The sequence below is a fragment of the Perca fluviatilis genome, chromosome 3 (assembly GCF_010015445.1).
Source record: "Perca fluviatilis chromosome 3, GENO_Pfluv_1.0, whole genome shotgun sequence".
Taxonomy (NCBI): Eukaryota; Metazoa; Chordata; class Actinopteri; order Perciformes; family Percidae; genus Perca; species Perca fluviatilis.
In genome coordinates, this window is record NC_053114.1 from 45,046,079 (window position 1) to 45,072,921 (window position 26,843).

Sequence of the window (26,843 nt, forward strand, 5' to 3'; positions counted from 1 at the left end):
TTTCAAACTTCACATCACACCCACCTTTTTGATAATTTTTTTGGTATTTTAAGCCTTTATTTTGATAGGACAGCAGAAGACATGAAAGGGGGAGAGAGAGAGGGGGGAATGACATGCAGCAAAGGGCTTGAACCTGCGCCTGTTGCGTCGAGGAGCAAACCTCTACATATGGGCGCACGCTCTACCAACTGAGCTATCCGGGCGCCCAACCTGGTTGGTCTTTAAAGAGATTTTTACATAACAAACCATGGGAGTGAAGCTGTCAGAAAACATCTCCTGAGGAAGAAACATTAGATGGTTTCAGAAGGATTATTACTTCGACTCGCGTCTGCACAGTCGCCCTGCAGACCTGTGAGTATCAGATACCATCACAGTAATCTTCTCCTGCAGAGCATGTACTGCAACACGCGTCTTTATTCAATGAGTCTCTGCTGCCCTCTGCCGGTCGCGTCATCAAACAGCAGAGAGTTTCATCATGAGCTACTGCACACTGCTGTAATGTGTGTACTCTTGTAATCTGTTTGTCTGTTGTCCCAAATAGGTCTCACTTGTACGGAAGAGGATTAGGGCCACATGTGAAAAAAAAAAATTGAATTCAGACTTTAAACTCAACCAAATCCTCTTGCATACTCTTGGGAATGAGACCCTGTCTCAATGAGATTACCTATAAAGGTTAAATACAAATAAAAATGTGTTTTCTCTGATTTTGTGGGTGTGTCTCTGGTGATACCCAATCAGCAGAGATTGGTCTGTAAACTTGCAACACGGTCTCAGGGCAGTTTGTGAAATGGTCATGTTATTTTTAATCTATTGATTCATGTACACGGACAAATTTATGTCGTATTTTTCGTGGTGGTCAGCACGTAATGGGAAGCATCTATACGGAGGTTGGGTTTAGGAAAAGAAGAACGGGGAAAATACACGTCACACGCTGGGACATCCTGTGTTGTTTGACCCATCTACCCCCCTAATCAACCTTCCTGCGCGGATTTTCGGCATTTCATACTACTCTTTACCGTAGTCGTGCTTTAATCACTAAATATATTTCCCATTAAAATACATTAGCTTCAAATACGTGCTGACCACTAAGAAAAAAACGACAAAAACATTTCAGATTAAAAAGAAAAGTGTTGCTACGTTTTGTCAGGGCTGAACATGGCCCTGCTTGATTATTCCCTTTTTGCTGAATTGAGCTATACAAATAAAGAGGCCTTGCTTATCGTTGCCAACAAATGTTTCTGGTTATCTGTATATGATGGAGAACTGGCCAGCCGCAACTGTTTTAATGTGTGTCTTTATATTATCTGGCGTAATAAGCTTTTTCTATAAACGTGGGCAAACATGCTAGCGTGCATTGGCTCTTACCAGTGTATCTCCGTGTGTACTTCGTCCACAGCAATCCCACCAATCGCTCCAGAAACATCCCAGTTAGAGAGCCCCATATACCCTATATTCTTTTATATTCCCTTTACAATCGTTCCCCGAAAGAACCAAGCAGACCTGACTTGTTGCACCATCCAATTTTTTTGTCAAAACTTCCCATTTTCATTACAAATTGTGGTTACATGCCAGCTTGTAACAAAGTGGGAAACATCTTACTATCGGAATATTTCATACCGTGAAGCTGGCCATGGTAATGTCAGCCACAAGAATATTACAAAACGTAACATACCATACATTGCAGAGCAGCCTGTAGAGAACATTAATCAGGCTACACTGTTGTTTTGACAAAGTTAAACTGCATGTTTCCATTATGAGGAAGTCACTTAAATTTTTTGTCATATGTGTCTCTCAACAGTAAACATCCCGCTCCTCCGGTAACGTAAGCCGTTAGTGTGTGTTAGCCTGATTCCGTTAGCCATAACCAGTCAGGACCACTTCACTGGCTGTGCGTCTCAAATTTGTTTTGAGAGTAACTCATGTTTAAACAACTGAAAATGCCCATCCCTACTTGTAGCTGTAATAAATTAAAGGTGCTGTAGGTAGGACTGTGAAGATGCAGGACTTAGCCAAAGAATTTGAACATGAAATATGAACGGTCTCCTAAGTCCCTCCCCCCACAAGGGAGAATAAATGTGTGTGCCAGAGCAGTGATTGACACGCAGTTAGACAGTTTTATAAGTCTTACCTACTGCATCTTTAATGAATCTTAATGTTTACCTGTTCAGGAGAAAATTAAGCCAACAGCAGTCTTAAAATCCTTTTTAGTAAGTCCTCTTCTAAGCTGTGTCCATCTTTCAAATGCATCTCCAGTATTTACCCGTGTTTTACAATCTCTCTGGTCATGCAACTGTTTCAGGAAGATACTTTTTGTGTGTTCTATCAGAATATCTGTTTTAATATGAATATAAATCTTATCTCAAATACTGATTTGCACTTTGCTAGGATTTTGGTATGCCATGGAAACTCAAATAATTGGTCGATTGATTGAGAGATACTAACAGAAATATCTATCTATATATCTATCTGTCGGTCAGTTGGTCGGTCAGACTTAGCATGTTTCCTCAAGATGACATATCATGGTCATTTTATGATTTAATACAGAAAATATATCACATTATATGAAACAGAACAGAACCGACTGGTTTACCGGCGATTCGTTAGGTTTATTAAAAGTATAAAAAAGGTCCCCTGTGAGTTTAATTTATAACCTAACCAGATTTGATAAACTCATATGTTCTTCCGTTGATCCAGACTAAACCAAACCAAATTCTGCATTTCTGGGCTTCAATTTCTTTTTTTGGCCAACATTTACACGCAATAAAGTAATATCAGCATGCTTGTTTAATCCGTTTAGCTCTAGTGAAAGTTTTAAAATAAGAAAATAAAGAAAAAAGGAAAGTTGGCAATAAGCACAAACAAACAAACAAACAAACAAAAAGTATATATTCAATAACTGCATGAACTACAACTGGGTAAATACATAATATTTCCACCCCTGCAAAGACCAAACACAGGATTCTAAATGAGTTATTTTGGGGAAATGTGAGGCTGAACAAGAACTCAGTTGTGCTTTTTCATAAACTTCAGCAGAGCCAAGTTGATTTTGCAGAGATCTGTTGTTGGTTTGAAATGACTGACTGGTCTTAAGCTTATTAGGCCACGAGTTAGCCCCATCTAGTGGACAGATAATAGAACTCCATCTTCTGATGTGTCACTTCTCTGACACTGACTGGTGTGTGCCACAGGTTAGACTGGTTCTGAAGTCACTCTGACTCTAAAGTTGTGAGGCTGTGACGGTGTCCTAAAATCAAATGCACACAGACGCCAGGACTGACAAGGGAGAATGAGCAGCGCCGTCTCTCCAAACATGTCTTCGGCACAGAAAGGTGAAAAGTGTCTATGAGTCGATCTAAAGTGAGCTAAGCAGGTGAGAATCCAACTAGAGGAATCTGTAAATTTTTGATCAACAGGATCATTTTGATCACATTGTTGCTGTATCACTGTTTGACTGTAGAAATGTTTCTGGGTTGTTTCACAGTGTCTGTTTAATATAGAAGTTATTTAGTGTCTATCTGAGTTAAAGGAGGTGGTTTGAGAATTATTTGCATGTATTACTGCTCAGGTAGAACCAACAGCAGATTGTAATCTGAGATCACATCATCAGTGAAAATGTAGGGAGTGTAAGAACTTGTCCGACAGCTTGCATCAACTCTGCCGTCATGCATTACATCCAAAACACAGCCATCTTTCAACTTTGACCCAAATTTGGTTTGACTGAAAGTGGACTGACTTTTGAGACCCAGACCAGCCCACAACAATCAGCTGGACACCACCCATCTTTGCACTTCCCTTCAACACATGTTCATACTAGCAGGGATCAACATTTGCATATTTTACCAGCCAAATGCGGTCTCTGTAATTGGAGTTCAGCAGAGGGACTTGTGTTCCATTTGGAAAAAACGTGTGGCACAAAAAGCCAAACAAATTATGGACCAACATGCCCATGTTCTGTCCCTCACAGTTTACTTTATTGCCCTCAGGCTGGCACTTTAGGGCACCACCCAGAAAAACCTGTATTCAAAGTCCTTTATTCCATCTGCTATCAGACTTTTATACCAAGACAATAGTCTCTGGAACGAGCATCCTGTTTTGTTTTCCTGAGATGTGAGCTGCTTGTGATCAACTTGTTTGGGAACCTGATTCATGTATCTCAAACAGGGCTGTGTACACTCGCTGCCCGTCCCTTGTATTTTGTTTCTGACAATCTGCTGTCTGTTGTGTATGAGTTTATGTGTAAACGTTTTGTTCTTGGGGTCTGAAGACTGCTGGAAACAGAATTGCCCTTTTGGGATAAATAAAGTTGTTTGAATTGAATTCAATTGAAAATTTTCCAAAACATTTGATAAGCGAATGTCTAAAATTCTCCAACTGTCTTCATCATTCTAAAACTAAAGCACAACAAATGTTGAGGATGATTCATTTTCTACTTTAAGAGAGACAAAATATGTCTGATATTACTATTTATAAGTTAGATAACAGGGGTATCTTGAAACCTATTTTGTTTACACTATGCTGGAGCAGAGTTTACACAATGAATGTTTCAACACATTCTCACTCCCAGCGCGTCCAAAACCAATGCTTCGTCAAAGGGCTTTGGCATTAGTTTCTGATGCAAAAAGTCTCACCGTCTCAGTCAGATGCAGGGGGCTTTCAACTAACTTTATCCAATGTAATCCCATCTGTGGCGATATGTGACACAACACACTTGTTCGTGACCCTTGGTGTCATTTTTCGACATGTAGAGTAAAGCCACTTAGGATTAGGTAAGGATCGTGGGCGGGGTTAAAATATGTACGTTAAGTCACACACGGGACAAGAACAGGACATGAACCCCGGTCACCTGGGTTAAAGTCAATTTTGACTGTTTTTTTAATGTTTTGTTTGACCCATCCCCCCAACCTGCCTCCCATATATGCAGAGTTTTAGTCTTTAATGCTACAGTGCCACGATTTAGCTGCTGCTCTGCCCGGTGCATTCCATACAGACGCTAGAAGGTGCCTTGTGCGTCGGAATCTGATGCTGAGAGCCATTGCCCAAGCATCAGTATATTGAATAGTTGGGATTAAGAAGGGTTGTCTACATTTGAATCCATCCCATAATAATGCATACCTGTCAAGTATCCCGTTTTGGCCGGGAAAGTCCCGTATTTTACTCTTCTTTCCCGCCGTCCTCCCACATTAGTATTTTCCCGTAAATCTCCCGTATTTTAACCTGCGTTATTAAAAAATAATAATACCCCGGGCCCGAGCGGAGCAAAAAAAAACAAAAAAAAAAACACATTCCCAATCTGAGCTCTGTGATCTGAATCTGAGCCACCTGCAGTAGCCGACTACAGGTACTGTAGGTGGCAGTTGTCGCAAGGTTAGTGTGTGAGGTCAGATGATGAGTGACAATGCAGGGGAAAAAAAACAAAAAAAAAACAGAGACAGCGCACAGATTTGTGCGCTGCCAAAACTTCTGAAGGCTTTACTATGCATTCCCCATAGCAATGCAAGTTGAGAAAGGGTGTTTAGCATGGTACGAAAGATTGTTCCAGAGAATAGGATGACGTTAGACCACAGAACTGTTTGCGCTCTACTCTCATGTAACATGAACCACTCTGGCCCCGCCCACTAATACACTCCTTCCAAAACAATCTTAAAGAATGCAAAGTCTGCAACAGATTTGTACAATAACTCACTAAAGAAAAGTTATGTGAAATGAAAAGAAAAACGTAAAAGAAAAGCAATATGAAATGAAAAGAATGTGTGGAATGAAAATAAAATGTAAAGACAAGCAATGTTATAAATTGTAATTGTTTTCAGCATTCTGCATCAAGTGGTGATTTTAGCTTTCTTGTACACCTGTCTTAAAATGTAAGCCATACTGGAGCTTGGTTGGGGGGGTGGGACTGCTCGCGGTGGGCGCCGGAAAATGTCCCTTATTTTCAAATCCAAAACTTGACAGGTATGATAATGTGGGCTGTTCTCAATGCAAAAAAAGGATCCCCAGCAATGCCAAGAAAATGTGGTCTTCAATGCTCTAAGTTGAACATTAGGGGCTTGGGCCCCAAAAGCTTTGCACAGTCCATTTGTCCTTTGTCACTACAAGTTTGTTGTAGTGACAGAAATCATCTCTCCCAGCAGGCGAGGACTCTGCTATGAGTCAGGGTGAGGACAGAGAGGAGGGGGTCCCTCCCTCCAAAACCACTCTGTGTGGGGAACATGACGGCCAGACCAAAGCCAAGTCAGTAACTCCAGTACTCCAATTAGCCTTTCGCCAAGCCCCGCCCCCCTTAGTTACTGTTGCTACGTCCGACAAACAAATGGTCAAACACGACCAGCGCGACAGATTGCCATGACGGGAAGAGGTATGCCCGTGCGTGTCAGTGACCTTTTTTGGAGCGATACCTCCGCGATATCCTCCTGATCGAGGCAAAAGGGGTTACAGTGTGCAGTGGAGGGATATATTCAAATGTTCGACTTTGTTGTAAACTGACGAAAAATAAAGTTGGGGAGCTCAAAGACCCAACACAACAGCAGCTAATGTAGCTAGCGTTAGCTAACATGTTAACTAATGTTGGCTAAAGCTAAAGGGCTCGTTAAACTTAGCTTAGAGAGTAGGTTAACATTCTGGCAATGATATTCATGGTAATCATTACTTTGGTCCAATTTGTGTTCTTGCCTCTAGTTAGTAGATCTAAACAACACGATAACTAGTTAGCTGTTAGCCTTAGCTTTGAGCAGACGTATTTATGCTTCGGAGGACACGAGCTCTCCCTCAGCTGTTGCCTCGTTCTGACTCATGAAAAAAACATGAGTAAAATTAAAGACATTGCATAAACTCAGCTACTGTGTGTTTATTTAAATATAAGTACACCTGCATGTAGGCCTAAGAGATTGCAATATAAGCCTATATATTACTATTAGGACTATAGAATACATGTGTCAAGGATGTAGGCTATAAACTTCAGCTGGAGTCCGATTTACTACGGCAACACTGTTGACCGCATGATCTCTTTTCATTCCCCATTCTTTCTGCAGCCTTTAATACCATTTTTCAGGCTGCCAAATAGTACACACGTTAGTGCAAATGAATCCTCCAGACAATCTTTCGGGGTATCTAGTGTCCGATTTACAAACGCCGTGGGCGCACCGCTTCACCATCTTGCTTGGAGACAATGTTTGTCAGACCTACTCACATAGTAACGGTTGCTATGATGTGTGATTGGACAATGGCCGTTTTGGGGGAGGGGCCGGCGAGAGGTCAATTACTCCACCATTATTCACACTCAAAGCTCTTTGTGTGTGCGTGTGTGTGTGTGTGTTGTGTTTCATGTAACAGATAATTTGTTTGTATCAGGATGCTCCAGCAGAGGCTAAACTCTCCTGAACGCAGCTGTGTCTCCATGAAGAGTACCCGGTCCATGACTCCACCACCTTATTTTAAGAGACAAAATTGTGAGACAGAGTAAGTCAACAAAATGTCCCTGAGTTGACATGTACAAATCTCAATCTGCTGCTTTTACTTCACCTGAACTGTCCTCAAACTCAATATTTCTTTAACCATTATTTGACTATAGGTAAAAATGTCATACACATGCTCAAATGGAAAACCCCCCAATTAAAAACCCAGTCACTTACGACTATATAATGGCCAAGAAATCAGTTTCATATATTAGAAATCTAGCATATCTAGTATTCCAACCCAGTCTCACAGCAGTTCGTGAAATGGTCATGTTATTTAATCTATTGATTCGTGTACACAGACACGTTAATCTTTCTTTTTTTTGTGTGGTGGTCAGCACAAATTTTAAAACTAATGTATTTCAATGGGAAGTATCTTTTGTGATCACAGCACGACTACGGTAGCGGGTAGTATGAACCGCCAAATGGGGTTGATTGGGGGGTGGATGGGTCAAACAACACAGGACTTTCACCCAGGAGACCGGGATCGTGGCCCACATGTGACGTTAACTTTCCCTGTTCTTCTTTTCCTAAACCCAACCTCCGTATAGATGCTTCCCATTATGTGCTGACCACCACAAAAAAAACGGCATAAACGTGTCCGTGTACACGAATAAACAGATAAAAAAAATTATGTGACCATTTCACGAACTACCGTGAGACCGTGTTGATTATTCAGATGTTCTATCTGCTTCTAATACAACTGATGGCAGTCTCTAAAACACCCCCCTTTTAATTTAACATTTCGGGTTTTTTTTTAGGTTTGTTTGTCCCAACACACAAAGGCCCCGCCCCCCCCCCCCCCAAGATTTTTTCCCCCCCGCGGCGCAGGAAAGGCAATGATAAAAACACCCACCCCCCCCCCCCCCCCCCCCCCCTCTCCCTGTTGCGATCTGGTGACCTCAGATCAGTGGTGTAGTCTGCGTGATACGCAGGTATACGCAGTATACCCACTAAGAAAGCTCCAGGATTTCCATATAACCACTTAAAAATGTGCAATGGTACACAACAACATAGTTTTATGACAGTACTTTCACTTCAGATATTTGTATTCACAAAAACAGGGTTGAGTAATGTGACAGCAAACTAACAAACACTGCAGAACATGCAGAGAGACTTTTCTCTTCTTTCATCGACCCGCTCCTCACTGAGCACAGTGTGTAGTGTGTGCGTAGCTCCGCCTACACTAACAGCAGTATCCTCCCTTCACCACATTTAAAGACTAATATAAGGAGCCTATTTTATTTTGTCCTCGTTGCTTTGGGATGAACTTGTGTGATCCAGGCTCAGGTCTCTGATGTGAAAGCCCCCCTTACTGCTTTATATTCCATTATATTTTTGAGATATTTTGATTGTCATCTGTGTTTCCCTTCTCATAGGATAAATAAAAGGTATTCTCACCATAAATTGGTGAATCAAAGTCTATCAGAATGCAAGAAATGAAGTCTTTGACGCTCACCATAACCCTGCGGGAGAACACCCAGGCCCCACACTTTGATATACCCCCCCAAAGGCCCATTCTGAGCCAGGAAAAAAATATTTATAATAATAGTATATACTTTTATCATAAATATTTTTATATATATATATATATATATATATATATATATAATGTGGTACAGTACGCACAATAAAATACATTAGACTACACCACTAACTTCCTGAATGAGGACACTGTGTGAGGCTGGAATTGTACCTCATACAATTTAATCTGACAAAGAAATGAATGTGTTTGTTTGTTTGTTTGTATCAGGATGCAGCAGCAGAGACCAGACTCTCCTGCACCCAGCTGTGTGTCCATTAAGAGTGACTGGTCTATGGATCGTCCTATTGACCTTAAAAAAGGACAACCTGCTGAGGGACAGTAAGCATTTAATATCTGTGGGTACACGATGCACAATCCAACATTTTACTGGTGATCTAGCCCGATCTGACTTGTTCTGGACGCAGCTGTTGTGTGTGTGTGTGTGTGTGTGTGTGTGTGTGTGTGTGTGTGTGTGTGTGTGTGTGTGTGTGTGTGTGTGTGTGTGTGTGTGTGTGTGCGTGCATGGATGTTTGATTGTAGGTAAAAATGTGTCTTTGTCATGTACATGCTTACATGGAACACACATTGGAAAACCCAGTTCGGTTATCCTTCAATTACAGAAACCACATTTCTAGTTTACTTGGTATATAACAAATCAGGTTACTGCATTGCTGAAGTGCAGCAAAACATAATGATTGAACCTTGCTTTTATTATTTTAGTTAACAATGACTGATTAGTCAGGAGGAGCTTCTGCTCTCAGGCCACTAGGATCCTAAATGAGGACACTGCCTGAATCATGCACAAGTTAAAGGAGCTGATGGGATTACATTTGACTACAATTGTACCTCGTACTTTAATGTGACAAATACATTTCATGTTGTTTGTTTGTATCAGGATGCAGCAGCAGAGACCAGACTATGCAACCTGTGTGTCCATTAAGAGTGACTGGTCTATGGATCGTCCTATTGACCTTAAGACAGGACAACCTGCTGATGGAAGGCAAGAATTGTTTAAAAAATGTGTTTAGAAAGTGTTTGTGTGTGCGTGCTTGCATACATGTGTGCGTTTGAGTGTGTGTAACCATCATTTTATTATTGACCTTAAATTTTGCCTGAACTAGAGCACTTCCACATTTTGTAATCATACTTCCGTTTTAGAGCGTAAGTGCTATTACTTTGCTTAGCGTCACAGGCTTTATCCACCTTTACTTGTCCAAAAAAATCTGTTTTTGCACAAAAAGCCGATGAGGAGTGCAAGCATTGAAACCCAGGTTGTACGTCAATGGCAGACCTAACTCTCTCCTTGATGTCCCAATTGCGCATGGGGACAAAACAGGGGGCTGGGAGGTTGGAGTCAGACCCAGTGCCAGAATCTTCCTTATCCTGAAACTGCCGTGACGAAGCATTGCGGGACCCTGGCGGGTAGGAGAGGGAGAAAGGGGAACCGTGTGAGAAACTAGCCAGTGCCGCCATTCTTCCAGAGATAATTTGACAGCCAGCAGTTTTCTGTTGCTGATGTCGTAATTCCTATCGGCCTGAGATAGGCACTGAAAGAAGAAGCCACAGGGGTGCAACTTCTGGTCAGAGGCCGCACATTGAGACAAAATGTCCTCTACACCCATATCAGAAGCATCCATCTTTACAATAAACTATCAGTCTGGCTCTAGTAGTTGGAGGAGGGAGGTGGAGATGAATGGGGACTTTAGAGTCTGGAATGCTTTTCCAGCGGCCAGGGTCCAGCTGAAGAGCACTTTTGAGCTGCACGTCATTAACCAGAGCTTGGAACACAGCAGCAGAGTTGGTCAGACCAAAGTGAATGACAAGGTATTTATAGTGTCCAGTAGGGGTATTGAAAGTGGTTTTCCAATCATGGTCCTCTCTGATCTTGATCAGATATTAGGTGTTACAGAGGTTGTGCTTCGTAAAGCTGGTCGCCCCTGGAGCAATTCAAAGATGGAGGAGATGAGAGGGAGTGGATAGCGGTTCTTATAGTGATGTGATTAAGGCCCTGGTAGCCTATGCATGGTCGAAGAGTCCCATTTTTCTATTTTACAAAAAAAAGCCCGTCCCCACAGAGGAGTAAGATGTACGGTTTATGCGGGTGGCAATAGAGTCTTTATGTGTGTCTATTGCGTTTGTCGGTGTTTTAAGCCCCCAACGTCTCCTTCCAGGCTGCACTGCCAAGGCACTAGGATTAGGCAATGATTAGGGTTAGGGTTAGGTGCTTTGAAGTCAATGGTCACAGTGCTGGATGAAGGAGACTTTGGGGGCTTAAAATACCATTGAGCGTCTATCGCCTTTCTCTCAGGGGCAGCCGTGAAATAAAAATGCCACCCCCCTCCAGAAGCAGAGAATATTCTTCAAAAAGGAGACTATTCCTAGAAGAGTTAGGAAACGCCATGGTGGCACCAACAATTAAAGGTGCCAACACCTTCCTCAAACACCATCCTCTATAGTGAACTATCTACAAGGCCCAAAAGCAAAATCTACGACCGCCAGAAACAGAGACAAAGTTATTGTTAGTATTTCTGTTATTGTAAATGTTAACCGTTACTGTCCTTGTTAAGTCATTAAATGTCCTTAAATTATTTTTTTTCTCCACAGTGTTCAGCAGAAGAGGTCAAAGCTTTTCAGTGATCAGTCTACCCAGCAGCATCAATCAGAACTGGACTCCATATTTATGGTGTGTACATGTACAAACACATTTTATTATCAACTACAGTTTAAATTTAAAACTATAATTCAGGTCTGAATAGTCTCCATGCTGCTATGTTTAGACCAGCAGGTCTTCGGACTGAAAGACAAATCAAATGTTGTGTTCTTTAAATGAAATATTCAGTTTATTGTTCTGTTCCAGCTGCTGGAGGAGAAAATCGTCACATTTGTGAAGAAGGAGCTGAAAAGGATCCAGAAAGTTCTTGGTCCAGATTACCCAGATTCCTCCAAAAGTCAGAGGGAAAATAAAGAGGTGGTGGACGGTGAGGATGAAGAACAGAGGAGGAGCAGCAGAGAGGCATTTCTGAAGATAACACTGCACTTCCTGAGGAGAATGAAGCAGGACGAGCTGGCTGACTGTCTGCACAGCAGTAAGAATTTGAAACGATTTAACATGCTGGAAAGAGGAGACAATAGAGAAAACATGGAAGAAGTTTACATTTCCAAACTCTTAATAAAACTAATCAAGGAAAAACCACCCACACTTAAATGTTTAAATTATGTGATATTCTGTAGGATCAACTCACAGATTTCATTTTTTCTTTTTTTCTTTTATTCAGAAACTCATGCTCCAGTGTGCCGACGTAAAGTCAAGTCTAACTTGCAGAAGAAGTTCCAGTCTGTGTTTGAGGGAATTGCTAAAGCAGGAAACCCAACCCTTCTGAATCAGATGTACACAGAGCTCTACATCACAAAGGGAGGGACTACAAAGGTCAATGATGAACATGAGATTAGACAGATTGAAACTGCATCCAGGAAACCAGACGGATCAGAAACAAAAATCAGACAAGAAGACATCTTTAAAACCCCACCTGGAAGAGATAAACCAATCAGAACAGTGATGACAACGGGAGTGGCTGGCATCGGGAAAACAGTCTTAACACAGAAGTTCACTCTGGACTGGGCTGAAGGCAAGGCCAACCAGGACATCCAGTTCACATTTCCATTCACCTTCAGAGAGCTGAATGTGCTGAAAGAGGGAAAGTACAGCTTGGTGGAACTTCTTCATTACTTCTTTAGTGAAACCAAAGAAGCAGGAATCTGCAGGTTTGAAGAGGTCCAGGTTGTGTTCATCTTCGACGGTCTGGATGAGTGTCGACTTCCTCTGGACTTCCACAACACTGAGATCCTGACTGATGTTACAGAGTCCACCTCAGTGAGTGCACTGCTGACAAACCTCATCAGGGGGAATCTGCTTCCCTCTGCTCGCCTCTGGATAACCACAAGACCTGCAGCAGCCAATCAGATCCCTCCTGATTGTGTTGACATGGTGACAGAGGTCAGAGGGTTCACTGACCCACAGAAGGAGGAGTACTTCAGGAAGAGATTCAGAGATGAGGAGCAGGCCAACAGAATCATCTCCCACATCAAGACATCACAAAGTCTCCACATCATGTGCCACATCCCAGTCTTCTGCTGGATCACTGCTACAGTTCTAGAGGATGAATTGAAAACCAGAGAGGAAGGAGAGCTGCCCAAGACCCTGACTGAGATGTACATCCGTTTCCTGGTGGTTCAGTCCAAAGTGAAGAACATAAAGTATGATGGAGGAGCTGAGACAGATCCACACTGGAGTCCAGAGAGCAGGAAGATGATTGAGTCTTTGGGAAAACTGGCTTTTGAGCAGCTGCAGAAAGGCAACCTGATCTTCTATGAATCAGACCTGGCAGAGTGTGGCATCGATATCAGAGCAGCCTCAGTGTACTCAGGAGTGTTCACACAGATCTTTAAAGAGGAGAGAGGACTGTACCAGGACAACGTGTTCTGCTTCGTCCATCTGAGTGTTCAGGAGTTTCTGGCTGCTCTTCATGTCCATCTGACATTCACCAACTCTGGAGTCAACCTGCTGGCAGAAGAACAAACACTATCCTGGTGGCCCAAAGTGTTCAGAGACAAAACCGCACATTTCTACCAGAGTGCTGTGGACAAGGCCTTACTGAGTCCAAATGGACACCTGGACTTGTTCCTCCGCTTCCTTCTGGGTCTTTCACTGGAGACCAATCAGAAACACCTACAAGGTCTGCTGACACCAAAAGGAAGTATTTCACAGACCAATCAGGAAACAGTCGAGTACATAAAAAAAAAGCTCAGTGAAAATCTGTCTCCAGAGAAAAGCATCAATCTGTTCCACTGTCTGAATGAACTGAATGATTGTTCTCTTGTGAAGGAGATCCAACAGTCCCTGAGTTCAGGAAGTCTCTCCATAGATAAACTGTCTCCTGCTCAGTGGTCAGCTCTGGTCTTCATCTTACTGTCATCAGAAAAAGATCTGGACGTGTTTGACCTGAAGAAATACTCTGCTTCAGAGGAGGCTCTTCTGAGGCTGCTGCCAGTGGTCAAAGCCTCCAAGAAAGCTCTGTACGTGCACACATAACTAGATTTTCATAATCCAGATTAAATGTAGATTTTTCTTTAGTCAGACAAAAAAACTACTGTTGTTTGTTTGTTTGTGATAGTTTTCTTATTAAATTGCTGATTCCTCCTCAGGTTGACTGGCTGTAACCTTTCAGAGAGAAGCTGTGAAGCTCTGTCCTCAGTTATCAGCTCCCAGTCCTCTAGTCTGAAAGAGCTGGACATGAGTAACAACGAGCTGCAGGATTCTGGAGTAAAGATCCTGTCTGCTGGACTGGAGATTTCAGATTGCATATTGGAAACTCTCAGGTCAGAATTCTGTTTGTAAAGTGTTATCTGGAATGTTAAGTTATTGAGGGCTTTTAGTCTTTTTAAGATTCAGTATTTAAGATCCTCAAACAGCGGCTCTTCTCCGAGTTCCTCACGGATGACTGAGCTTCTTATCCTATCTCGTAGGGAGAAGCCAGCCCCTCTCCTGAGAAAACTCATTCCAGCCGCTTGTACCCAGGATTTAGTTATTTCGGTCATGACCCAGCCTCCATGACCATAGCTGAGGGTAGGAACGAAAATTTACTGGTAGGTCGAGAGCTTTGCCTTGCAGCTCAGCTCTCTTTTCGTCACAACGATGAATGCAATACCGTCCCTGCTGCTTCGATTCTTCGGCCAATCTCCCGCTCCATTGTCCCCTCACTCGCGAACAAGACCCTGAGGTACTTGAACTCCTTCACTTGGGGTCAGGACACATTCCCTACCTGGAGTAGGCACTCCATAGGTTTCCTTCTGAGAACCATTGCCTTAGATTTAGAGGTGCTGATCCTCATCCCAGCTGCTTCACACATGGCTGCGAACCGATCCAGTGAGTGCTGAATTTCATGGACCGATGATGCCATCAGGATCACATAATTTGCAAAAAGCAGCGATGAGATCCCCAGCCCACCAAAGTGCAACTCCTCCCGTCCAGGACTATGCCTCGATATCCTGTCCATGAATATCACAAACAGGATAGGTGACAAAGCGCAGCCCTGGCGGAGGGATTGTATAGCCCTAAGAAGGGACCCACTCACCATAAATACCATAGATCCCCACCGCAGCTTCAGCTATGTAAGCTTTGAACATTGTCCACTCGGGTTCAATACCCCCATCCTCCACAGGGATGCCAGAAAAGTTCCGCCGGAGGTGTGAGTTAAATATCTGTTGGACAGGGGCCTCCTCTAGACGTTCCCAGTTCACCTGCACTACCCGTTTGGGCTTACCAGGTCTGTCCAGAGTCTCCCTAGTTTCCTAGTCATGGATTGTTTATAACAAACACAAAGTTTGAACAAAAGGATGGTCATACGTTTATGTGGTACCAGAGCACTCAAGGACATGGACAGCTGTGGAAAGTGTGTCCACGGTAATGCGCAAAATATCACAGCTGTGTGACCGTGACAAGTTCCCAAAAGAAAACACTCTTTATTAGCATCCCTATTTACATTATTATCATTGACAAGACAAACATGGAATTTAAGTACTAGGCTTAATGATGCATTGAGATTAAGGCTGATCCCCCCCCCCCCCAAAAAAAAAAAGATTGGTTTAAAGTTTGAAACAGTGAACAGCTATAGAATTTACAGAGTTTTGTGTGTATTTTTAGTCTGTCAGGCTGTCTGATCTCAGAGAAAGGCTGTGCTTCTCTGGCCTCAGCTCTGAGCTCCAACCACTCCCATCTGAGAGAGCTGGACCTGAGCTACAATCATCCAGGAGACTCAGGAGTTAATCTGCTGTTTGCTGGACTGGAGGATCCAAACTGGAAACTGGATACTCTCAGGTATGGACAGATGGACAAAAACTGCTTTCAAATGTCAAATGTTTAATGGATAATCGAAGTGAAGGTGTATGAAGTTGATTGTGACTTTGTTTCTTCTTGCAGACTGGACTATGGTGGACCTCAGAGACTTAGTTCTGGTCTGAGGAAGTGTGAGTGCATTTTAAGTTTGTTTAATGAGAACTCAGCTGCATGTTAAACTTGCTTTCTACTTTTCTTGACTAAAGTACGATGATGAATTTCGAGTTTCAATCAGGATTGAGGAGGACACTGTCAGTGTGGCTGGAATTCAACTTGGGGTGTGCAATATGACGATATTTAATTGTGAGTGATTAAAATGTCTCCACGGTCTGCCTTTAAAGAGAGATTGTTAGTATTGTGCTTCAGTGCACATCAATTGCAGTTCTATCTATGGCTCAAGTGTTTCCTCTGCATACAGCAGTGCAATGCTAGCTGGAAGCGAACAACAGCAATAGTGCTCACACTTGCTAACTAATAGCTGTCGCTCTGCAGCGCGCACAACCCGGGCCAGGCTTCCATAGGTAATCGGTGTTAATACAGAGCATTCATTAGCTCCATGGTTATCTCAAATTCCCTAGGGTAACCTGGCTTCTGCTCACCAGCAGTAACATTAACCACCCGACCCAAACGACATCAGCGTCATGATAAATTAAGCACAAAGCCCAGTAACCCGCGTAACTTTCAGCATGTTGAGAATCACCTACCATGGAGTGTACTTGAGCAGCCTGTGGAAGTGTTCTAACCACATACTGCACAAAAAACTAAAACAAAAAGATGTAAATGGGGACTACTGGTGCCCTGCATTGCTAATGCCTATCAGGAATAAGTTCCAAATAACTTATCAGCCCTTAACTCTGCCTAGCAGTTCAGAAAAACATGTTAATATTACCCAGCCAAAAAGTTCAGAAACACACTTAATGGAATAGACATAATCCAGCAACATAAAGTCAACTTGTTAACCCCTACAGAAACCAGAGAAAGCCAAAATCTGTGTGAAACACTCTCACAAAGAAAATATTACATTTACCAGTTTCTCAGCACTAATGATCCTGGACGAGCCCCCATTTGTTGCCGCCTTGCTCAAGGCACATGCAAGTACATTGACTTGGACCATCAGTCCTCATTAAAACACCAAAAATAACGAACGAGTTCAGTAACTGTTCATGTTGATATAACTGGATTGTTGAAGTTAAAGTTTGTTAAACATTATTCACAGCTGAATTTGAAATTTCAATTTAAATGCTTTTCTTTCAGTAATTGTCAGTAAAGTTGTTAATAAATCAACATAATAAATAACTTTAGGCTGTATTGTGTCTGGTTCTTTCCATCAGATGTCTGTGAACTGGAACTGGACATAAACACATTACACAGAAGACTCAAACTGTCCGACAACAGCAGGATGGTGAGATATGTGAGAGAGGAGTATCAGTCACATCCTGATCATCCAGACAGGTTTGACTGGTGGCCTCAGCTGCTGTGTAGAGATGGTCTGACTGGTCGCTGCTACTGGGAGGTTGTGTGGAGAGGAAGGGTTCATATATCAGTGAGTTACAGAGGAATCAGAAGGAGAGGAGACAGTAAAGAATGTGTGTTTGGAGGGAATGATCATTCCTGGAGTCTGGTCTGCTCTGATGATGATGGTTACTCTGTTTATCACAATGACAGAGAAACATCCATCCTCTCCCCTTCTTCCTCTTCCTCCTCCCTTTCCTCTGTGTCTCACAGAGTAGCAGTGTATGTGGACTGTCCTGCTGGCTCTCTGTCCTTCTACAGAGTCTCTTCTGACCCACTGATCCACCTCTACACCTTCAACACCACATTCACTCAGCCTCTCTATCCTGGGTTTGGGTTCTGGCCTGATTCCTCAGTGTCTCTGTGTCCTCTTCAGGACTGAGAGTCTCTCCTGTGTGTTGGGGGTGAATCCGAAAGTTCTTTACTGTGTGAGGTGTACATTTATTTTAAAGGGATATTGGAAAGATGAATATGTATTAAATTGGGTCATTCATGTAGTAAAAAGCTGACATTTTCTTAGAAGTTTGTGCCTTTTAGACTGAGCAAAGCCAGAAAATGTATTTTTGGCTCATGTGGATGAAAGACAACAACTCCCAGAATGCCCTTGCTTTGCTTCTCTACGAGGCCACTCCCAAGCCACACCTACTGGTTACTGACATCATAGACAGTGAGGCAGTCAAGTCAACTCAAATGTTTTTATTGTCATTTCAACCATATACACGAAACAACGTTTCATCGTGGTTCAAGTGGCGTTACACATTTAAAATATATAAAAACGACATTATATAAAAACAACATACGAAACAGGCTACATTTAGTGCACACATATTATAGGCTCTGTAAAGTTCAGCTAACGCACTGGTAGCATTAGCGCTTGGTGGGCTGTAAACACAGAGTATAAACACAGCCGTGAATTTGTGTAGAATGATCGGCATTTAACAGTCACAAACTCCACCAACGGTGAGCAGTAGTTGGATAAAAGCACCCCATTTCTGCACCAGTCCGTGTTAACACAGCCCACCTCCACTAGTTTTACCCGACAGAGCAGCATCTGCTCGGAAGCAGGCCTGGTAGCTGGATAGCGAAGTCCAGTACACTGTTGTTCAGCCATGTTTCAAAATGTTATTTTAGTAAAAGTATGTAAGTATATTCAGAAAAATTTTGTTCAAGACATTTTTTAACCTATTTCCCATACAGAAATGAAAAAAGCTTATACCAGAAGATCTGCAAGGCTAGAATGCATGTATGAGGCTTTATTTGAAACCTTAAAGCTACATTGTGTAAGAACTCTCCCATCTAGCAGTGAAACTGTATATGACAACCAACTGAATATTACTTTCTAGCCCTTCAACCCAAAATTAGCTCTCTCCATCATTTACACGCAGCTGCTCTAGCCACTTCAATATTACCTTTGGTCTTGTTGCTTTGCCTGTCACGTTGTCATTTTAATTCTCTTTTTCGCTTCCCTGGCGAGTAATCTCCCCCTGGCATTCGTCACGCTGCCACTGAGTGTAAGAGGGCAAAATGCGGAGGTACATATGTCCCTCTTTGGGTAATGTATTTTAAAGATGGAGGCGCTACATGGCTGCCGTCATTCGAGCAACTGGCTCATATGTATTCTGATTGATTCTGAATGTCAGATCTACGCTTACGAGAATACTTTGATTAGTTGGTGGAAGTAATTACACATGAATGAGCACATATTCGTAAAATAACAAAGCTTTTTTTGGTAAGAATCAACTAAACAAATTACACAATGTAGGTTTAAGTCTTGTAGTTTCTGAGAATGTGCTTGTTTAGCATGTGCAACTGTGCAAAACACCACACATACCTTTACATCTTGTCAACAACACCTAAAGTTTCGGACCTCTAGGCTTTTCTTTTTGACGCTGCCTTTTTTTAGTAATTGTTTATTTCTTACACTGCACTGTAACTTTTATTCTTATATTTTAGACCTTTTGATATTTAAGCTGTTTTTATATTCTTTAAAAAGTGTTTGTAATTGTTTTTAATTGCTCTTTAATGTTTTATGTAATGGACTTTGAATTACCTTGTTGCTGAAATGTGCTACACAAATAAAGCTGCTCTGCCTTACCTATCGTTGCCAACAAATGTTTCTGGTGAGCCCTATACGATGGAGAACTGGCCAGTAGTAAGTGTCTTTATATTGGCTGGCGTAATAAGCTTTTGCTATAAATGGTGGGCAAACATGCCAGCCTGTATTAGCTCTTACCAGTGTATCTCCGTGTGTACTTCGTCCACAGCAATCCCACCAATCAGTCCCAAAATGTCCCAGTTAGAGAGGAAATGACCTAAACATATTCTCTGTAAATCTAAAGTTTATTGAAGGATAGCCCTTTGAGTTGAACCATCTCATTTTCAAGGGGGTCCAAATAGTAACAATAATTTCCCGAAAGAACCAAGCAGGCTTGCTTTGTTGCACAATGAACCTTTCGTCAAAACATGCCATTTTCATTACACATTATGGTTGCAGTGGGAAACATCTTACAGTCCAACATTTTATAACTGCGAAGCTGGCAATAATAGCCAAAAAAAAAATTTCCACATTGTAACATGCCTTACCTTGCAGAGCGACCTGTAGAGAATGTTAATCAGGCTACACGATTGTTTTTGCCAAAGTTAAACTGCATGATGCCATTATGAGAAAGTAGTACTTGCAGCTTCTTTCATATGTCTGTAACCGTTGTTGTTGCTGAGATAATAAACAGTTATACCCTCCTCCGGTAACGTTAGAAGTAAGTGTGTGTTAGCACTGGTGTTGGGTTAGCCAACACCAGTCGGGATAATTTTACTGTCTGTCTGTGTTTTGCAATTAACTAATTTTACTATTTTACTTAAAAAAAAATTGTCAATCAACTAATTGATTAAAGGATTAATGGTTTCAGCTGTACTTTTAACTGTTGGAGTTTATTTATTATTTATTATTTTATTACTAAAAATCTGATGAACTATTCATATGTTTTGTCTGTTGTGTATGTATTAATTTGTAAAGAAACCAAAGCTGCCAGATAAATGTAGTGGAGTAAAAAGTAAAAAATATATCCGTCTGAATTGTGAAGTAGAAGTATAAAGCATGAAAAGAAAAGAGTCAAGTACCTAATTTGAGTAAAGGTACTTCAAAACTGTCTGTATTTATGTAGTAAATACTCACACAGTGACTTTAAATCTCTATCTGATGAAAACTATCTACTGAAACACTCCGAGTGTCTTTATTTCCAGCGTGTCTCCGCTGCCCTCTGGTGGTTGTTTCATCAAACAGCAAGCAAACACACACACACAAACACACACACAAACACACACACACAAACAGGTGAAACATTTTTATTTCAGAAACTGAAGCTGCTTAGACAGATGAAGGAGGTGATGTGTTTAATATGGAAGTGGAAACAATAAAGGCTCTAATACTGTTAGAACATCTGCAGTCAGCTGGTATTTCAAACCCAGCGGCCTTCTGGGAAACTGAGTCTGGACAGAGGTGAGGTTTCAGTCATCTCCTCCACACAGACTGAGCAGAGCCTTCTGGTAGTCTCCTTTAGTGTGTTCCTGAGCCGCACAAACAGACAAACAGTATAATTATCATAATAATAATATCTCTCAAACTTTACTGTTTGTTTTTCAGTAAGTAGAATCATGTAAATCTGCATTCAGAACTAAACGTATGTGTAATGCGTAAAATCTTGATCTTCAAAAGTAACCAATATTCCCAAATGAATGTAGGATAAACCTTTGAATAACATGCACAAAAGATAGACACACACACACACTTACACACATAGACACACACAGACACACCCTAACCTTAACCATCACAACTAATCCCCTAACATTAACCCTTACCCTAACCTTAACCATAACCTAATACTATCCCTAATCATACAACCAAGTCTTAACCCTCAAACAGCCCTATAATGTCTTGGGGTCCAGCATTTTGGCCCCACAAAGCTGTCCTGACCACACAAGTATACTGTATTCCCGGTATTTTGGACCCCACAAAGTTAAACGAGAACACACACACACACAGAGACACACACACACAGGCTGGTACTCACAGCGATGGTCTGGTACAGTGATCTTTTGTGCTGCCTCCTGAACTCTGTTCTGATCTTCATCAGGTCGACTTCACAGCGAGAGACCATGATCCTGGTCACCACCTTTTCCTTCGCTCCTTTACTCTGCAGAGAGACAACAAAACTAAATGGGAGGACACCAGACAGTCGCAAGAGCAAACCGTTTGTACAATGTTATCACTGATAGAAATGAGGGACAAAATATTTAACTTACTTTACTTTGCACATACTATATATCCTGAACCTTTGTGTTGTGACCCATGTCACTACCCGATGTGAGTCGAGTGCAGATGAAAGTTGCGCATGCGTCACTTTGCGACAAGTAGCCTACAATATACTGTCTATGGTTTTGAACTAACGTTAGCAATCAAGTAGCCTACTAGAAGCTAACGGCGTTTTGAGCTAACGTTAGCAATCAAGTAGCCTACTAGAAGCTAACGGAGTTTTGAGATAATGTTAGCAATCAAGTAGCCTACTAGAAGCTAATGGCGTTTTGAGCTAACGTTAGCAATCAAGTAGCCTACTAGAAGCTAACGGCGTTTTGAGCTAACGTTAGCAATCAAGTAGCCTACTAGAAGCTAACGGAGTTTTGAGATAATGTTAGCAATCAAGTAGCCTACTAGAAGCTAACGGCGTTTTGAGCTAACGTTAGCAATCAAGTAGCCTACTAGAAGCTAACGGAGTTTTGAGATAATGTTAGCAATCAAGTAGCCTACTAGAAGCTAACGGAGTTTTGAGATAACGTTAGCAATCGAGTAGCCTACTAGATGCTAATGGCGTTTTGAGCTAACATTAGCAATCAAACAATCATAGATAGCTACAATCTTCTGTTATTGTATGTAAAGAGAAAAGTTAATTATTTTATGGATTTCACAAATTTCAGTAAGACACGTTATTTCGTAAACCGTTTAAATCGACTCACATCTGCTTTCGACTCAAATTGGGCAGTGACAACCCCAAAAGAGTGACATTATGGGGACTCACTGACTATCTGGGGGCAAAAAAGCCAGTCCCCACATTGTCAAATAAACGTAAACTGAAATTAGTTATATTTTGGTGCTATAATTCTTGTCTTGTTGTCAAATTGTATTTACTGATTGTCAACTGCCCACAGGGGCGTTGGACTGGGGGTGGAAAGGGGACTGAGTATCCAGGGCCCTCATGTGAGAAAAAGATGCTAGAATGAATGAATAGCTGTGGATGTGGGGAGGGGCCCATTTGAGAATGCCTTTCTACAGGGCCCAGAATATTTCAATTTCAATTTTATTCGCAAGAGACAGTGTGCAATTTAAACATAAATGTAATCATTTGATGCATTGCACCAGAGTTAGCCTTGGGCTAATTTGCATCTGTAGTCCCACAGAAAGCACAAATACAACAATTTAAAAGCCAAACAATGCTTGATTAGTAAACAAAAAACAGATAACAAATAGCAATAAAATACATCTCATATTACAGGTACACACACACAACATGATCAAGAGGTGTAGCGGTATGCTCGGCACACACACACACACACACACACACACACACACACACACACACACACACAAGAGAATAGTGAGACAAAGTGTTGAGGAGTGATTAACTGTCACTGTGCGAACATTGCTGAGAGTTTTTTAGGTGATTTTTCAGATTAGCTTTAAAGCTGCCCAACAAACCACAGCTTTTTACATTATCCGGCATAGTATTCCATTGGGTAATGGCTTTAAAAGAGAAGGCTGCCTGCCCAAAGGCTGAGGAGCGAAAAGGTACAATGCACTTGTGTATAGAAGCTATTCTAGTGGACCTTACAGAGCCAGCAGCGCAAACAGGTAGGAGCCAAACTTAAAATTTTATAAACTGTACATAGATTTGAAAATGCTCATTTTGCTACGCCCCTGACCATACACAATATTTTTTAATCTTAAATCTAGCTAGCATAACATTAGCTGAGCAGACTATAAATATAAAATAAAATACTCAAGTAAGGTACCTTTACAATTGTACAGTACTTGTGTAAATGTACTTAGTTACTTTCCAACCCTGGACAAAAGTATGAAAGAGTACCTTCATGGCTTCGTTGAGTCTGTTGGCGAAGTACAGCTGCCTGTTTTCAAAGCACTCCACTGTAAAGAGAAGACAGACTGACCTTTAATAAATCTTAAAGAATCAGTCTGCTGTTATTTTATACTTTTATTATTGTCATCTGATCTCATGTACAAACTCAAACAACCGGTACATGATCAGGCCACATTGTACGTTAATTATATTCCCTGTAGTAATTGTGTTTGCATTTAATTTATGATATAGAACTTATATAGTACTTATAGAACTGTATTTCATAACTTCTATTTTACCTTGTCTCAATCTCCATGTTTACATGGAGCATAAGGTCTGCAGTGTAATGCTAGATGTGTGTTCTTCACTATCAAAAGTCCCCACCAGTATGAGAATGTCGGCAGAATTGGCAGTCTCCCCGAGTTGGTCCAAAAAGTGCTTCAGAACACACCGAAGAGATGCCGACTTGAGCGTACGTTCTGTGCGTGCGCGAGATGTAATACGTCTCCATAACAGCAGGAGGCGCTAATCTGTATTGTCGCCCAAAAAATTAAAACCGACAGCTGATTGACCATAATGGGCGGCTCGTTCAGAATACGATCTCATATTGTACTAAAATAGTTCACTGAAACATGTTTCTGAAAACATTTTAAGAGAGAAATAGGCCGTGCAGTTTTAGGGGTGGGGGAAACAATCAATACAGCATAGTATCGCAATATTTTCTGTGGCAATACTGTATCAATACACAGATGCCAAGTATGGATCTTTTATGATATATGTGTTGGTCAGTCTGTCTGCTTGATGACCTGATTTTGCAGCAATACAACTGAAGTGAGATGAACAAACAGAGACATGTATCTTTTAAGATAAAACAGATGTTGACAAAGTTTTCTTTTGGGGACATCATTTGAAATTGGGAAAAATTTGAAGTTGGAAAAAAGTTAATGAATTGCAATATATCGCAGAATATTACAATATGTTTAAAATCGCAATAATATCGTATCGTGACATAAGTATCGTGAGGCCTCTGGTGATTCCCACCCCTATGCAGTTGCTGAATCTGTCTTCATTTCAGATCAACAAAGGTCAATTTAAAAGATCGTCAGATTTTGAGAGACTCTAGTCAGGCTCACCCGCTCGTCATTTCTGGGTTAGCTCTCCACCAATCGGATTGGTCATTGAGTCCGACTGCCGGCAGTGCCCGCCCTCTGATTCAACAAGTCAAATCGACCAAAATGAAGGCCAACTGCTCCTCCGACTGACGACGGCACGGAACACACCAAACAGACTCAAGTCACCGACCTCGCCAGACTGTCAGACGGCCGATAATCAGGTTGGTGTGTCAGTGGCTTAAAGCTGACTGACGTGCGTCCTCGTTTCCAAATGTCTCCGTTTGTGTCCGTCCAGACTACACAACAACCCCCGGCGGTTTTCAAACCAAAACGGGGGCAACGGTGTTTCCGAATGTCTCCATTTTCAGGGGCTCGGAAACACCGATATTGTGGACTCAAGGCATAAACATAACAAAAGACACGTAGTAGTGTAGATGTAGCCTCTACCAGTGTTGTGCCTGAACGCGTTCATTGAACGATAGTTCATGAACTCGTTCATATTTTGGGCGAACGTGAACTGAACGTACCGTATTCCTTCATTCTGGTGTCTGTGAATGGCACGCTCTCTCAGTTTAACTTCGTCCAATAGACCTTTTCCACGGCAGACATGTTGACATGTCATAGTAGGAAAATCACAGGTGTATTCAAACCCATTATTGATGGCTGCATTGCAATTAGGAGAGGTCCTGGTATTAAACCATTACTGATGGCTGCATTCCACTTAGGAGAGGTCCTGGTATTAAACCATTACTGATGGCTGCATTCCACTTAGGAGAGACCCTGGTATTAAACCATTACTGATGGCTGCATTCCACTTAGGAGAGGTCCTGGTATTAAACCATTAATGATGGCTGCATTCCACTTAGGAGAGGTCCTTGTATTAAACCATTACTGATGGCTGCATTCCACTTAGGAGAGGTCCTGGTATTAAACCATTACTGATGGCTGCATTCCACTTAGGAGAGGCCCTGGTATTAAACCATTACTGATGGCTGCATTCCACTTAGGAGAGGTCCTGGTATTAAACCATTACTGATGGCTGCATTCCACTTAGGAGAGGTCCTGGTATTAAACCATTACTGATGGCTGCATTCCACTTAGGAGAGACCCTGGTATTAAACCATTACTGATGGCTGCATTCCACTTAGGAGAGGTCCTGGTATTAAACCATTACTGATGGCTGCATTCCACTTAGGAGAGGTCCTGGTATTGTGCATGCTGATTCACTGAAATATCTTACTGGGACACTTGATGGAACTGAGCCATCATTAAGGTTATCAGTTTCAGCTGTGCTTTTCCTACTGTGACGAGTCAACATGTCTGCTGTGAAAAAGGTCCATAGGGTGCCAGATTTCTATAGAGCCTTCCAAGCCAAAACCAGGGCTAAAACACACCGGAAACAGGCCTTCATATGTAGCGGAAAAAACACCCAATCTGGCAACACCAGCCACCAGTGTCGCACCGCCTCATGAGTCATCAAATCAGAAAGCAGCGTGGAGGCTTCGTATGATCATTTAAACCAGCTTTATGACGAGGACGGTGAGGATGGAAAAATCTGACATTTCTGGGAAACTTTGCCCGCTGGCTTTCAGAAAGAAAATCTGCACTTCAGTCCCATCCACAGTAAACCTGAAACGGCACGTTGACCTGATTGGATGTGAAGATGAAATCTGACGCATAGTTTCAGTGTTAAAACTGATAAAATAATTGCTGTGCTGTCTGTGGTTCTATATTTGGGCTGTGGCAATAATTTAGAAAAATAATACCTCGCAGCAACATAATGGAAAAAAAGAACTGTGAACTTGAACTATGAACTGAACTAGTTAATTTTAAAATTTGTGAACTGAACTTTGAACTAGTTCATGTAGAAAGTGAACTTTTCCCAACACTGGCCTCTACTTTCTGACTCCTTTAATAGTTATGGGGCTCTGTGACACAGAGGAATAAGATGCCAGGTACTGATGTGGTGTGTGTTACCGAGAGTGAGGAAGGACTTCTCCAGATCTCCTTTCACCTCCTTCCTGATGCTCTCCTTCATGTCGTACGGACTGTAGCTCTTATACCTCTCAAACACTGACAAAACAAAGCACACACCAAAAGAACACACAATGTTATGAATGTTTTGTTCATATAACTCAGGAGTGTCAAACTCATTGTCACCAAAAAAACATTGGAATTTCCCCTTGCGGGATTAATAAAGTATAAATTATTATTATTAATTATTAT

General features: G+C 41.7%; 2 protein-coding genes across 2 annotated transcripts in view; one reads left to right on the forward strand and one right to left on the reverse strand.

The window, feature by feature from the left end:
* Nucleotides 1-3,244: 3,244 nt before the first annotated feature.
* On the forward strand, nt 3,245-18,136 carry LOC120556291 (NLR family CARD domain-containing protein 3-like). Its single transcript, XM_039795775.1, has 12 exons — nt 3,245-3,370; nt 6,129-6,228; nt 7,345-7,452; nt 9,202-9,312; nt 9,869-9,973; nt 11,578-11,656; nt 11,831-12,059; nt 12,249-14,046; nt 14,176-14,349; nt 15,674-15,847; nt 15,950-15,996; nt 17,197-18,136. The coding sequence occupies exons 2-12, from the start codon at nt 6,143-6,145 to the stop codon at nt 17,757-17,759; spliced, it is 3,474 nt and encodes a 1,157-aa protein (XP_039651709.1). The 5' UTR covers nt 3,245-3,370; nt 6,129-6,142; the 3' UTR covers nt 17,760-18,136.
* Nucleotides 18,137-20,703: 2,567 nt separating this feature from the next.
* The window catches only part of LOC120556292 (annexin A2-like), a 22,714-nt gene continuing 16,574 nt past the window's right edge, over nt 20,704-26,843 (reverse strand). Inside the window, exons 10-13 of the mRNA XM_039795776.1 lie at nt 26,595-26,690; nt 23,515-23,573; nt 21,448-21,570; nt 20,704-20,941 (exon numbers count right to left, since the gene is read on the reverse strand). Of these exons, the coding sequence (XP_039651710.1) occupies nt 20,882-20,941; nt 21,448-21,570; nt 23,515-23,573; nt 26,595-26,690 (338 nt within the window). The 3' untranslated portion in view covers nt 20,704-20,881. The remainder of the gene's footprint in view (nt 20,942-21,447; nt 21,571-23,514; nt 23,574-26,594; nt 26,691-26,843) is intronic.

Coding starts and splice junctions, on each gene's coding strand:
- LOC120556291 (XM_039795775.1), top strand. CDS start 6,143: ATGAGTCAGGGTGAGGACAGAGAGGAGGGGGTCCCTCCCTCCAAAACC. Junction 6,229..7,344: donor GACGGCCAGACCAAAGCCAA/GTCAGTAACTCC, acceptor TGTTTGTATCAG/GATGCTCCAGCAGAGGCTAA. Junction 11,657..11,830: donor AACTGGACTCCATATTTATG/GTGTGTACATGT, acceptor GTTCTGTTCCAG/CTGCTGGAGGAGAAAATCGT.